General features: G+C 32.4%; 1 protein-coding gene across 1 annotated transcript in view; it reads right to left on the bottom strand.

The window, feature by feature from the left end:
* The window catches only part of LOC145248948 (leucine-rich repeat-containing protein 58-like), a 33,425-nt gene that overhangs the window by 17,655 nt on the left and 1,080 nt on the right, over positions 1-14,690 (bottom strand). The window contains exon 2 of the mRNA XM_080110747.1: positions 4,682-5,085. Within this exon, the coding sequence (XP_079966873.1) occupies positions 4,682-5,085 (404 nt within the window). The remainder of the gene's footprint in view (positions 1-4,681; positions 5,086-14,690) is intronic.

Raw genomic sequence — 14,690 nt, 5'->3', positions numbered from 1 at the left:
TAGCACTAGCATGGGCTATAAGTGCAAAGAACACGCTTCATAGTGCTCATGGATTCAGCCCCAATCAGCTGGTTTTTGGTAAGAACCCCAATCTGCCCTCTTTTTTGAATGATAAACTCCTTGCGTTAGAAAGTGTCTCTACCAGTGGGATTGTTGCTAGTAATCTCAATGCCATGCATGCAGCTAGAAAACAGTTTATGATGTGTGAGTCTTCGGAAAAATTAAGACGTGCACTTCGGCATCAAGTTAGGACGAGTACAACACGATCCTACAAAAATGGTGATGTTTTCTATAAGAGAAATTTCTGTGATAGATGGCTTGGTTCAGGAACTGTCATAGGGTGGGAGCACAAGCAGGTACTTGTTAAACATGGAGGTACATACGTAAGAGTGCACCCATGTCGTCTCGTGTCTAACCCAGTAACATATCAAAGTTCTTCTGAAAATGAGGCTATAACTGAATCCACCACTTCACAAAATGAGCCTGAAGAATCTTCAAACTTATCAATATCTGACGAGAACGATGTTACTGAAGAACCAGGAACCCTGAACGATCATGTTGCACAACATCAGACTGTGAGAGAGACACATGTACTACAAAAAGAAAACCCCATTCACAAAACAATCACACTTCCCAAACCAGGACAATCCATTAAATGCAAACTTGCCAATGATGATGATTCGGAATGGCAAACATTGAAGGTCATAAGTAGAGCAGGCAAAAATAAGCATTTAATGAATGTGGCTATGGAACAAGGTGAACCCTTTTGGCTCGACTTTAAACATGGAGTATTGGATTGAAAAGAAAATGAAGTCGAACAAATAAATAAGGATGCAGTTACATCTGGTGATGAGGAAAATAAAGATTTCCTCTCCTAATCACAACCTGGAAATGGCAAGAGAAAACAAACTCCAAAGCTGGGTTGAAAATAAAGTGTACACCCAAGTGCCTGACCAGGGCCAACCCATAAATATCCAGAAGATGGGTTTATACAAATAAAAATGTCAATGGCAAACAGGTCTATAAAGCTAGGCTTGTGGCGAGAGGCTTTCAGGAAAGGGATGCTGGCAACATAAGAAATGATTCTCCAACATGGTCTAAAGAAAGTTTACGTATAGCATATGCTATAATATCATCTAACCATTGGGTGTGTAAGTCAATGGACATAAAAACAACCTTTTTACAGAGCAAAGAGTTAGACCGACTGATCTATTTGCATCCTCCCAAAGAAGCCAATGTACCTCCAGGATATGTTTGGAAACTCTCCAAATGTGTTTATGGATTGACTGATGCATCAAGGTCCTGGTATCTGACACTCAAAGAAGAATTATTGAAATCAGGAGCAGTGGTTTCAAAATATGATCAAGCCATATTCACATGGAACTTTGGAAACAAGCTGCATGGTATTATGGCTACTCATGATTTTTGCTTCGCAGGCTCAGAAATTTTTCAGAGCAGAGTTATAGACCAGATTCGTCACTTGTTTAAGATCAAATCTGAGAAAGTTGCTGAGTATACAGGGTTAAGTATTAGGAAAAACGGGAATGCTGTTAAACTTGGACGGGACGAATATGTCAAAAAGCTAAAGTGTATCCCACTAGAAGCAGGCAGAAATTTGAAAGATGCAATATCATCAACAGAGGTTACTGAAACCAGGCAATTGATCGGTCAACTTAATTGGTTAGCCACCCAAACCAGACCTGATCTTAGTTATGATGTTAGCAAGTTAAGTTCAATGCTAAAACAAGAAGATGTAAAATGCTTAAAACAGGCTAACAGGGTAGCAAAAAAAGAGAAATGTCATATAGATATTCCAGACTTAGGGAACCTTGAACACCTAAAAATTGTTGCATACAGTGATGCTTCTTTTGGCAATTTAACAGATGTAGGTTCACAGGGAGGCTATATATACTGTTTTTGGTTGAAAGCAATGGCAAGTATATGCCCATTGCCTGGCAATCTAAACGTATTAGAAGAATTGTCAAAAGTACTTTAGCTGCTGAAACTTTAGCCATGGTTGACATGGCAGAAGCCTGCATTTTTTATCAAAAACTTCTGTTAGAAGTATTACAACTGAAAGATAATAACAACATTAAGGTCTTCTGTAAAACAGACAATTTCTGCCTCTATGATTCTGTACATTCTTCAACACAAATTTTGGATGAGAGACTTCGCATAGAGATGGCTCGTCTAAGAGAAATGATTGACAGAAAAGAAATTGAAGAGATCTCTTAGACATCAACTGACCTACAAATTGCGGACACCTTGACAAAGAAAGGAGTGCCATCATTCAAGATCCTTGGGTTCATATCCGACCCAAAGGAATCATCTGTATTATGTAAATACCTTGACCCCTTTTTTTTTTGCAGATTACATGGTGCCCAACTGAAAAGAAGAGAAAAGGGAGGAACAACTGTTAATTTGTGTGAGTGATCTCCCCTGAAAAACTCTCTGTGCTAGTGAGGCAGTTTCCGGTCAGGAGTGGGGAAGCGGCCATTGTTGTATATACTCAGTAGTTAGTGGGGGGGTCGAATAAAATACTCTCTCCGTATCCGTTGTCGAAGTCCGTCATTTATATGTTTATATTTTTCTTTATACGTATTAACAGTCTTGTGTTCGACAACTAACATGATAGATGGATCTCATCTTCTTTGCAGCAGTCTTGGCAATGTCCTCAATATCTTAAGAGATATATCACAGTTTATGTAATTTTGAATGAAATATAAGTAGAATAAATAGTATTACTGGATGTGACCAAACGGGTCATGAGTATATTATATATAACAAGCCGTGCATGCATGGTCCTCCTCTGGTGATGCATGTGAGATGACGCCACAAAAAATAGTGAAGAAATGATGAATGTGGGAAGTGTGAAGGGCCAACGTTGCCATCATATTTTCGCCAAGTTTCAGAAAAATCTAATGGATGGGGCAAAATTTATGAGGTAAGAAGTGTAATTTTTTGCAATTCTGGGGCGTTTGTGACACCTTTTGAGCTCCCGAGAACACTGAATCCCAGTGAAAATGGACAAACGGTGCAGTTTCACACCTTAAGACATGTATATTTGAATTCAGCACCATGGAAAACCACTATATAGACATACATATCAAGTTTTGGAATAATATGTAAAAAGAGCTCCAAAAAGGCATGCTTTTTTTTAGCCTTAAAAGTCTCAGAGAGATGTGAACCAGAATTTTGCCAGGGTCACTCATAGTGAATTTATATTAACAACAATGGCCTTCACATTTTGGCCAAGTTTCAGAAAAATCTAATGGATGGATTAAACGCTATGGAGCAAAAAGTGTCATTTTGGGCCATTTTGGGGCATTTTTGACCCCGTTTGAGCTCCTGGGGACGCCAAATCCAAATGTAAATAGATAATGGTGCAGTTTCAGGCCTTAACACATGTATATTTGAGTTGACCACCGTAAAAAACACTATATAGTCAGACACATCAAGTTTTTATTGAGAAATATGAAAAAAAAAAAAAAAAAAAAAAAAAAAAAAAGTCACAAAAAGGAGCATTTTAAGCACTAAAAGTCCCCAGGGATGCAAACAAGAATTTTGTCAGGGTCACCCATACTGGATTTATATTAAGAACAATGGGCTCCACATTTCGGCCAAGTTTCAGAAAAATCTAATTGATGGATCAAAAGTTATGGGGCAAAACGGGCCATTTTTTTACCTCTTTTGAGTCCCTGGGAATGCAGCGGGAATTTTCTCAAAATATTTTTTTATCTGTGCACATCTATTTAATGAAATACAATTTGTGGCAAAATTTCAGGAAAAACTAATGGACGATTATTTGGCAATCGTCCGAAATAATGGACTCACGAATGCATGGACGCCACTGAAAACATAATTCCTTCTCCGATAAATCGGGGGACCAATATGAAAATGAAAGATGAAGAGTATAAGTTATATATAACTTTATTATAGCATCAGAACAATAAGGAAAAGATAAGGGAAAATTAAGAAACAAAACCTCTTTAGGCCATGACATTTCAAAGCTAAAGGCTTCTCATCAGAAGAGACGAGCCACAATTATACAAAATGCAATTATGAAAAACTGGCTTACTGAGATTTAGATATGAAATGAGAATGAAGATACAGGATAAAATGGTAAATAGTAATAATTAATTAAAAGTAGGTATAACACAAGGGGAAAATAGGAGGGGTAGTATATATGTAGGTAATAATACAAAAAAATAATTATAGGCCTCAATGAAATAATGGGGAAAACTAAAAAAAAGGGCCAACAATAGAAGAAAAAAGGAAAAAATTAGGGAGATAGAAGAGAAAGTAGAGAATAAAGGAGAGGAGAAGAAACAGCATACAGGGAATATGGAAATACATATATAAATAGATTTTAAAAAATAGATTAAAAAAATAGATAAAAATAAAAAATAAAACAATCTGAAAGTGGAGAAAAAATGTTAAAAATTGTTCAAAAATAAAATTCAAAAATAAAATTCAAAAATAAAATAATATAAAAGTGAAGTCTTTAGTTTAGGGTTCCGAAAGCAAATAATATGGCAACTGTTTACAAAAACATTTGTGGAGCATCAAGTCTTAGTACAATCCTCGTAAAGCCAGATAATATATTGATATAGATAAATAAAAATATGACTTAAAAACAGACTAATCCAAGAATTTCTAGAATAGAAAATTGAACACTTACCTTTACATTTTGGATTTACACAACTTTTTGCCGATTCGAGGTAATTCTGAAGATTTTCTGGGATATCTTCTTGTCCATAATTCAGTTTTTCATATTTGATTGTTCTCCCAGCAAGCTCAAGAAGAGAGGGTGGATCACAGACAAGGTCCTTCACAAATCGTACAACTAAAGGGTTGTTACGTAGAGAGAGTTCGACCAAATCAAGAGATACTATCTCTGGTGGTAATGTGGAAAGTTGATTGTTATGAAGGCTAAGTGAACGGAGTTTTCGTAAGTGAATCAGTGACCGAGGTAAAGTGTGTAATTTATTATCACAGAGAGCAAGAGTGTTCAATTCACTGAGACAGCCAACTTCGGATGGGATCTCAGTTAACAGGTTGCCTCCAAGATACAGCACTTCCAAGCTGGAAGAAAAAATAAATAAATAAATAAACCGGACAATAAATATTAAAAAATTGGCCAAAACATTAATTCCTTCACCCTCAATGGGGCAGTTTTCTATAAGGAGGGGTCGCTTTTTTTTGCCGATATTTTTGAAAGTCATCCACTCTTAAATTGACTAGCCTTAATTTTGATGTTCGTCACTTCTGGTTTTGTGATGTACACAACAGCAAAGACGTCACATTTTTTTTTCACATTCTTTTCCTCTTCACGGTACGGGTTCGAGCCTGCCTGTCTACTACCACTTTTTTTTTTTGCTCAACACACACCTCCAAACACCCGGGCAACACCGGGCTCCTAGGCGAGTTCATCGTCAAGCCCAAGTATCAGACAGAATTTGATGAACGACATTATCATTATTTTTTAATTTTTTTTGCAAATTAGTCCACTGGGCAAATTATTCCTCATAATATATAATAATCAATAGATGATTGATTCTATAATAATACATACGCAATCTGCATAAATTAAAATATTGTGTTTAAGCATATTGTGCAACTAGGCAACACCGGGCTGCCAGCTAGTTATATATATATTAGTTATTCATAGATAAATAGTTTGAAGACAAACATAAATGGTTAGGGTTAGGTACACAATCGTCATGATATTCGATTCAACATACATTTTACATGCTGACAATACAAGATACAAGAAAACAATAGGAGGATTTTTATATATCATTTTTTTATCTTTTTTATTGGAATCCTTTGAGATGAGTAATATGTATATTTATTTGCAAACTGTTATCCTCATCTTCATAGTTGTTATTTTACCATGTTTCGACCAACCATTCCTCTGGCCTTCTTCAGGTGGTAAATCATGACAAGATAGGAATGCTGAGTCTGTATCCCCAGTAATTACTGCCTTCCATAGTTGTTGTCTCACCACATTTTGGCCAACTAATTCTCTGGCCTGCTTTGAGTAGGATTGAAACCGCTAGCTTCAGACAATACTCACCCGGAACAGTAGAGATTCAACATCTCTATCCATTGCGCCACAGGCCCCGAATAGCAATCGAGGTTGGATTTTTTGGTTTTATAGATCCAAGTTTTCATTTTTATCTGGTCTTCTATCGTCGAGTCCATACCAAATGGTATTATATATTATTTTTTAAGAGACTCAGCATTCCTATCCTGTTGCAGTTAACCATCTGAAGACGGTCAGATGAATAATTGGTTGAAACGTGATGAAACAATACTGACTATGATGAGGATAAAACTTTTTCTTTTGGTGCTTGTCAGGAATTCCCTCCTATAAAAAGACAAAAATCAAGAATCTTCATTTTTTTCTTTTTTTTTACATGGAGTTCACCACTTATCAAGGCCCAAGGGCCACTCGGGGATAAGGGTTATTGTGTGTACAGTAATCAATGGGACAGTGTAGTAATAGTATTGGAGATGTACATACCTGTGACAGAAAGAAAATTACTTTTTCATTCTTACTGCTGTTTGAAGCTAAATCAACCAGCAGTTTTATATATTGAATAGGTTGCGAGAAGCAGATAGATAGAGAGAGACATAGAGAAAGAGAGGGAGAAGGGTGGGGTCTTAAAAAAAAAAAAAAAAAAAAAGATCTTACACACATTTTTTAAAACTTTTTTTATGTTGTTAACTCTGCTCCCAGGCAACCCTGGGTAGCCATGCTAGTTTATAAAAAAAAGAATTAGTTTTCAAAATTTAGAGAACAGTTATCAAATAAAAAGGTCACTAAAACTGACAACGCAAATGTTTGTTTGTCAAATAAAATCTGTATATTTATATTGTGTCATTTATCAAAGAGAGAGAGAGAGAGAGAGAGAGAGAGAGAGAGAGAGAGAGAGAGAGATTAAAGGGCAAATACATATAATAAAACAAAAATAGCTTTCTATTAACACACTAAATCATGTGTATGCAATTGACGTCACTAGAATACATAACTTTTCATATTTCTTTACAAAAGGACATCTTATTAACTAACTATTAGTTCTTAATGATTATTTTCATTTCACTCATTTTATCTTGCTCATTTATAACCATCAATTTTTTTTTTATATCGTGAATCTTAGCATTTTGTGGAGGAAAAAAAAGAGTTTTTCTAATCCTCTCCGGTTAATGTACTGAAGTTTGTAATTCTTAGTTTTCTCAATTTATTTTTGCAATACTAAAGACAGATGTCACACTAGTAAAGAATAAATTTAAAATTGTTCAATCGTAGTATAGGGTCAGTTGGAATATTTCATCTATATTTCACTTGCTTTTCACCCAAATTTTATGTAACCTTATTGGCTTTAAACTGTTTTTTTTTTTCTGAAATACTTTTTTTAAATATTGAAAATGTAACTTTAATCCAATATTTTATCATTTATGTCAGCCATTTTAATTTCTTACACCAACAATGCTCTTACAGTTTTTAAAACGTTATACATAAAATTTACTTAAGCGACAAGTGATCATTTATTTCTCGTGCTGTAAAAATAGATTTAAAAATAAAAACAGTTCTAGCATGGAAAAATTTAATTATCTATCGACTTGTATATTTTAGCATTTGGTTATTTGTTTTTTTTTTTTTATGATTTCTTGACTGCTAACTATACTGTACTTTCACCATAGTATAGTATCAGAACATATACTACACTTTAAGATAAACAGTAAGATTCATGTCAGGCACAAATTGTGATAAAAAACTGTTTATAAGTGATAACTATTTTTTAAAGATATTGACATGATCAATCCTTTGGAGTTAAAATCTATTTAGTATTGCACATGTAATCTGAAGGAAAACACGTTATAAGATAAATAAATATGCAAATTTCCAATATAGCAGAATGGAAGTAAATTATTAGCTAAAAATGATAAATAATAAAGGAGTTGTACGTTAGCTGAAACAAAGTAAACATTTTTATAGATTTAAAAAAAACTAATTTGAATTCAAATATTTATGAAATTATGTTATAAAACGTAATTCTTGCATTATCTCAACACAAGTTCTTTTGAAAAACAATGAAAACTTTTTAAAGTCTTAATTTAAAAAAACAAAACAAAAAACAAAATTATAATTCACTAAAAGACTTTACTTTGCTTCATTTACAGTTTCCGTTCAAGTTTTTGTCTATCGTTCAAAATGCCATGATGCAAAGTATTGAAATGTGGGTTTCCTTTGTAATACTAAATTGGTTTCAATTTTAAAACGTTTGTCATGTCATAATATTTAAAAGAAAAAAGAAAAAATTATTACTGCCTATACACAATTTTTAATAGCCATTTTGAAGAATCTGTGCCTCAATGCAAATCACAATGATCACCCACTGTAACATCAATTTCATTTTGAAAAGGAAAAATTTAAAAATAAAATAAAATATATTGTAAAATCGGCAAATATTTTAATCATAAAATTTCTTTCTTATTTTAAAAATGTTTAGAGCAGATGAAAAATCAACCAAACCCTTTATTGTGATTAGTGGTGGACAGTGGCAGGTACAAAACGTGCAGTCTAATTTAACATAAAATGATCCACATTTCTGGATCATCAAAACGTTTTAGGGCTGTTAACGTCCCTTTTTTTTTGCTATGGGAAATAAATTTTGTGTTTTAGATTTTTAAGGCGATTTTGTGTGGTTTTAGGATTTTGCTAGTTGCATTTAGAATCATAGCTAAAAAATTAGTTAGCTACCTTAAAAAAATAATTAAGAAAATAGTTAACCGCCCTAAAAAATTAGAATGGCCTGAAAAATGGGGAATCATTTTACTTTTAATTTATATGCAAAACTAATCACCCACATTAAATTTTACAAGATGTTTTTTTCAGGGTGTTCACACAATCATCTCAAAATAGAATCTCGTGTATTTTTTTTTCAAGGGTGGGAAGTATAGTTGAGGGTTTTTATTTACTTTTAAATATAGATATTTTTTTATTATTTGACAAATCTCTTAATGTTTTCTCTGGTATGGATAGTATTAAAGATTTTGATAAACTCGTGAGATTTTCATCTTTTTCATCTGTTCCTAAATTTATTTAGAAATCGATTCAGTAATGGAGTGTGTATATTCATCTAAGTTTAACGATTTCATCCATGTGTATGCAATTGACGTCACTAGAATAAATAAATTTGCATATTGCTTTACAAAAGGATATCTTACTAGGTGTGTCAGAAATTTCGTGAAAAATATTGAATAATTCCACTCCGTCTTTCTAAGCTTATAACTCCTCGAAAAATGTAATTCGACCCTAATTTTTTTTTCAATTAAAGGAGCAAGGACCAAGGTTTCATTAAAAAAAAACAACAAAAAACAAAAAATCAACGTGGTTTTTTAAAAAAAAAAAAAGGTTTTAAACTTCGGACTTTACAGGTAAATTTCTAAAAAACACTATTTTTTTTGTTTTAAATTTGAATATATTATTTATTGATCTTTTATCTTCATTTGTGATATATAACACTTTGGTGAGTAAATTAATTATTTACTTTTTAATAGACATTTCAAAATGGGAGGCGTGAATTATTCGACCCCCTGTCTTTCCAAGCTTATAACTACTCGAAAAATGTAATTCAACCCCCCCCTTTTTTTTTTTTCAATTAAAGGAGCAAGGACCAAGGTTTCATTAAAAAAAAAAAAAAAAGAAAAAACAAACAACGTGGTTAAAAAAAAAAAAGGTTTTAAACTTCGAACTTTACAGGTAAATTTCTAAAAAAACACTACTTTGTTTTTGTTTTAAATTTAAATATATTATTTATTGACCTTTTCTCTTCAATTTATGATATATAAAACGTTGGTGAGTAAATTAGTTATTTACTTTTTAATAGACACTTGAAAATGGGGGGGGCGTGAATAAAAAAAAAAAACGTTTGTCTACAATATTATATTCGGTTTATTGGAAAGAGCATAAAATTTCACATTGACCCTGAAAATACCGTAAAAATAGAATCGATAGAAAAATTTTGATAGATTTTTAAAGTTTAAAAATTTAAAAAAATATTGAGTTCGTAAAATTCATTAGTTTAAAAAAAAAAAAAATTTCTATTACTTTTAAAACAACTTTAATAGTTTATTTTGGAAGTATAATCCATAAAGAAAATAAACAACCCACTTTTAAAAGAGAAATTACGAGTTTTTTTTATATTTTATTTGCAGTTTCGTGTTAGGGGTGTCAAAAATTCCTACAAAAATTCTGAAGTATTAAAGGGCAGGATGATTAATTATTTTTTTAAAATAGTAAAATAGAGTTACCTCCCTTTAGACAAGGAGTCAAGATGCAATTGCAACATATATGACTTCATAATTGTACCTATTTACTATGCCTCCCCACGGGACAGAGTTAGACACCAGGGTCGTTTTTTAACGTGGAGAAAAGGTACAAAAATAAAAATTGTCTCAGTCGTGAAGGATTTCTCCTCCACTGAAAGAGAACAAGAAATAGTTGTAATGAATGAGCATTTAAAGAATATTAGTTTGCATGAAGTAGACTTGGAGTATTGATGTGAGAAATACCTAGTCCCAGAAATGGCTGAAATAATTTGCAATCTAAAAAAAATATATAAGTAAAACGGGATAGATGACACTTCGGATTTCAATATTTTTTTTTAAGTACTAAATACAACAAAGATGGCAGCGGACGACGTCTAGGAAATTGCCCCCAACCTCTAAATTCCACAATTTACACTTATTTTCATTTATCACGTTAATCTCATCGATTAGAAATTTAACTTTTAGATTAAAAAACAATTTGAATAAACATTTTTATGACTTTTATCGTTGGGGATCAGTTTTCAATTATAACGCTCTAAATTAAACTTTGCGACCATCACCATCACCGAGAAAAAAAATATCATGCCTCTCACGTGACCGGTGAATATTCCCGTTTAAAAAGAAGGGAACTTTTTTTTTACCGCCCCCCCCCCCACCATCTCACTTATCTATGTTTTTTTTTTGTTGTTGTTTTTTAATAAATTATTTCTTGCCTTTAGTAACAATTATTTGTTGTGAATTTAAACAACTACTTGTCTGCCTCGAATATAAATGTCATTGGTAATGTTCTATTTTAGCGTCGGAAAAAATATGACGCCGCTTCTAGAATTATGACAAGATTTTGTAGTCGATAAATGGAGTTTTAAAATAAAAAACAATGGTTTCAACAGATTTTTTGTCAATTCTAATAAAGTTAAAATGGTAGCTTCCAAATTATGCAGTCGAAATCGAAATTACCTGAATATTACTGAATTATTAAAAAATTATTGCAAAAAAGAAAAAAAAACTTTAATCGGGTTAGCAGGTAAAAATTGCCGCCATATGTTTAATACAAAACGGAAAATTACCCCTCTTTTGAACTCTCCTGTGTCTTACGAACATTTTTATCAAATTCTATTTTTTGGTACTAGTGCAGTGCAGCACTGCAGCAGCACTGCAGCAGTGCAGCTGCAGCACAGCTGAGCCTCAGCTGTGCTGAAATAATAACATTATTATTTAATAAATAATTTTCTACCTTACCAATTTTCGTAATCTTTGAATATAATCATCTTAAAAATACGAGGAATACTTAGATACCATTGTTTTCATGTGAAATTCAGTTTTACAATTTCCGAAATTCCGTCCCAATAGTGTAGAAACGACAATATGACTATAATTGTTCCAAATAACGTATTTAAACCAAGTTAATGTAAGCTAAATAAATATGGTAATATCCATTGAAAGCGTACGGTGGTTATATGAGAAAATAAAGCTGTGTATAAACGTTTTTTTTTTCTGTGTTATGTTATACATTAGTACATTAGGGGTCATTTCGAGTTAAAATGTTAATATGGCCGACCAGACGGGTGATCAAAAAGTCAGATCGAGCGTACCGGAAAACGAAATGAGACCAAATTGACAACTGGCCCATTTTTTTTTTTTTTTTTTTTTTTTGCTTGAACTTTGCGCTTTTCGGATTATTTTGTTATGTTTTATTTTCTTGTGGATAGTTTTTTTTTGGGGGGGGGGCAGAGATTATAGTTATAGGTAATTATCAACAACAAAATTGGTGCAAGTCCAGATTAGTAGCACTTGTAAACAAAAATGAGTACCTTTTATTTTCTTGAATAAAAAAAAAAAAACTTACTCGACGAGAACACGACTGTTTTTGCTTTAATAATTATTTTTTATTCAAACGTAACAAATAAAAATTTCAATTTGGCTTGAACTTTGCGGTTTTCGGATTATTTTTTATTTTTGTTATTGTTTTTTTTTTAGCCGGATTTAACTAACAAACAAAACAAAAACAATTTTGGTGTTTATGCATTTATGTTACCGCAATTTTTTTATGGTTTAAGTGCCTTCACCAATGTTTGAAGGGTTTCTAATGTTTTTATTTTACCTATAGCTATAATCTGACAAAAAACTCCCCCCCCCAAATATATATATAGGGTTTGTATTACTGTACACATAGATTCGAAAAAGTTGTCACAAAACAAATATATAACAAATAAATGTTATCAAAGGCAAGATAAGTTACTTTTCTACCTAACTGGATGTTTTCAGTGTTTTTATTTAATGTAACATGTTTATTTAGCTCGAAAAACATACTGTTTACCGAAGTATTGGAAAATTCAAAATGGCACCCGACTCTCTCTTTAACACGGTAAGTTTGGGAAAAAGTGCTATAAACATAAAACTAGACAAAATACTGTTAGAAACTCGCTCAATATATGTTACCGTGACATAGGTTGACATATATTCGGTGGGTTTTTAATAGTATTTTTGTCTAACTTATTGTTTATAACACCTTTTTCCCAAACTTACTGTGTTAAAGAGAAAGTCGGGCGCCATTTTGAATTTTCCAATACATCGGTAAACACTGAATGTTTTTCGAGCTGAATAAACATGTTACATTGAATAAAAACACGAAAAATATATCCAGTTTGGAAGAAAAGTAACTTATCTTACCTTTGATAACATTTAATATTTGTTATATATTTGTTTTTTCTCAACTTTTTCGAATCTATGTGTACAGTAATACAAACCCCGAAAGAATAGTTTTATAATTAAACTTTGTATTCAATTTTTTTGTTTGAACTCACTATTTTTAGAAATTGTTTTCGACACTAAAATAGAACATTACTGTGATATTCGTCTACAGGATACTCGAAAACCTATAAAGTCGTCGTCGAGTTGAAAAGAAAGTAAATTTACCTTAACCCCCTTTTTTATTCACCGGTCACGTGAGAAATAAATGGTCACAAAGTGGGTGTTTTAATTTAGTAGAACGTTATAATTGAAAACTGATCCTCGACGATAAAAGTCATTAAAAAAATCTTTTCAAAAGATTTTTTAATCTGAAAGTTTGTAATAGATGAGATTAACGTGAAAACGGAAAAAAGTGTAAATTGTAGAATTTAGAAGGGAGGGGGGCAGTTTCGTAAACGTCCGCCAAAGTAGCTTCCAAATAGTAAACATCTTTGGCCATTTCTGAAATTTTCCGTTAATACTGGGAACTGACTCCATAACAACCGCCATTTCAGGCTGCCTATTTCTTACAAATACTAAAATAATAATTTGCTTAGAAATAAATTTTTAGCATCATTTTTAAGATAATCTTAAAGAAAATGAGACAAAGGAGAAAGAAATTGCAGTCATTTTCTCCGATAAAACTAAACTCCACTTTCGCAAAGTTTATTCACCAAATAATATTGACTTCGTCAAATGCAATTAAAATTATGGAGAACAATAATATGATTGATAAACCACTGGAAATTGCCTTTCTGAAAATTAGGTTTTACTTATTAAAACGAACACCAACTGCTATGCATCTGGTCTTTCATCGTGTTTGGATACTGTTACATAAAAAAATTGTATGGAATGCCATAAAACTAAAAAAAAAAAAAAATTTTTTTGTCAGAAAAAATACGGTTAAAAACAAACTACACAAACAGACAAAAAAATAAAACTTAGTAATAAAAGCAAACACTTAAGATTTCCTGAAATAAAGTAGGTTAATAAGATCAATCACGTTTCTTGAAATAAAAAGGAGGTTATTAGTTTTTTGGTACTCATGCAGTGCATGAGTACCAAAAAACTAATAACCACGGATCACTCTCTGCATGAGTCATGCAGAGAGTGATTCGTGCTGAAATAATAACATTATTATTTAAAAAGCCATTATTAACATGGGAGGGGGCGTTTTGTAACAATTGAATAAAAACATATCATAAAACTTTAATTAAACGTGGAAATACGATTTAAAAAAATAGCGCGGATCATCACTCTCTGCATTAGCACCGTTTTTTATTCGTTTCTTTCCACTGTATAGTTAGACATGAAGTCAATTTAACGTTGAGTGAGGAGGGGTTTCAGATCCCTTACTGGGGCGTCGGGGACACTGATAGGTTATAAAAATAACTTAGGCTGAATCAGACTAATCGGCCTCAGACGACAGCGGCCGATGAACCCATCTCCTACTCGAATGAAGGTATTTACAGAATCACTCCCGGCTCCAAACCGTCCCCCCCCCTACATATGTTAAGCCGTTAAAAACGAATATTTTATTTTAAGTATCTTTTTATGGCATTCGAAAAAAAAAAAAATAAAACAAAACAAAAACACCCGTTTGGAGAAGGGAGGGAGTC

Source organism: Euprymna scolopes, chromosome 27 (assembly GCF_053919585.1).
Source record: "Euprymna scolopes isolate OS-2025 chromosome 27, ASM5391958v1, whole genome shotgun sequence".
In the NCBI taxonomy this organism is placed as follows: Eukaryota; Metazoa; Mollusca; class Cephalopoda; order Sepiida; family Sepiolidae; genus Euprymna; species Euprymna scolopes.
Note: the sequence above shows the minus strand (reverse complement) of the source record. Positions and strands in the feature narration are given on the sequence as shown.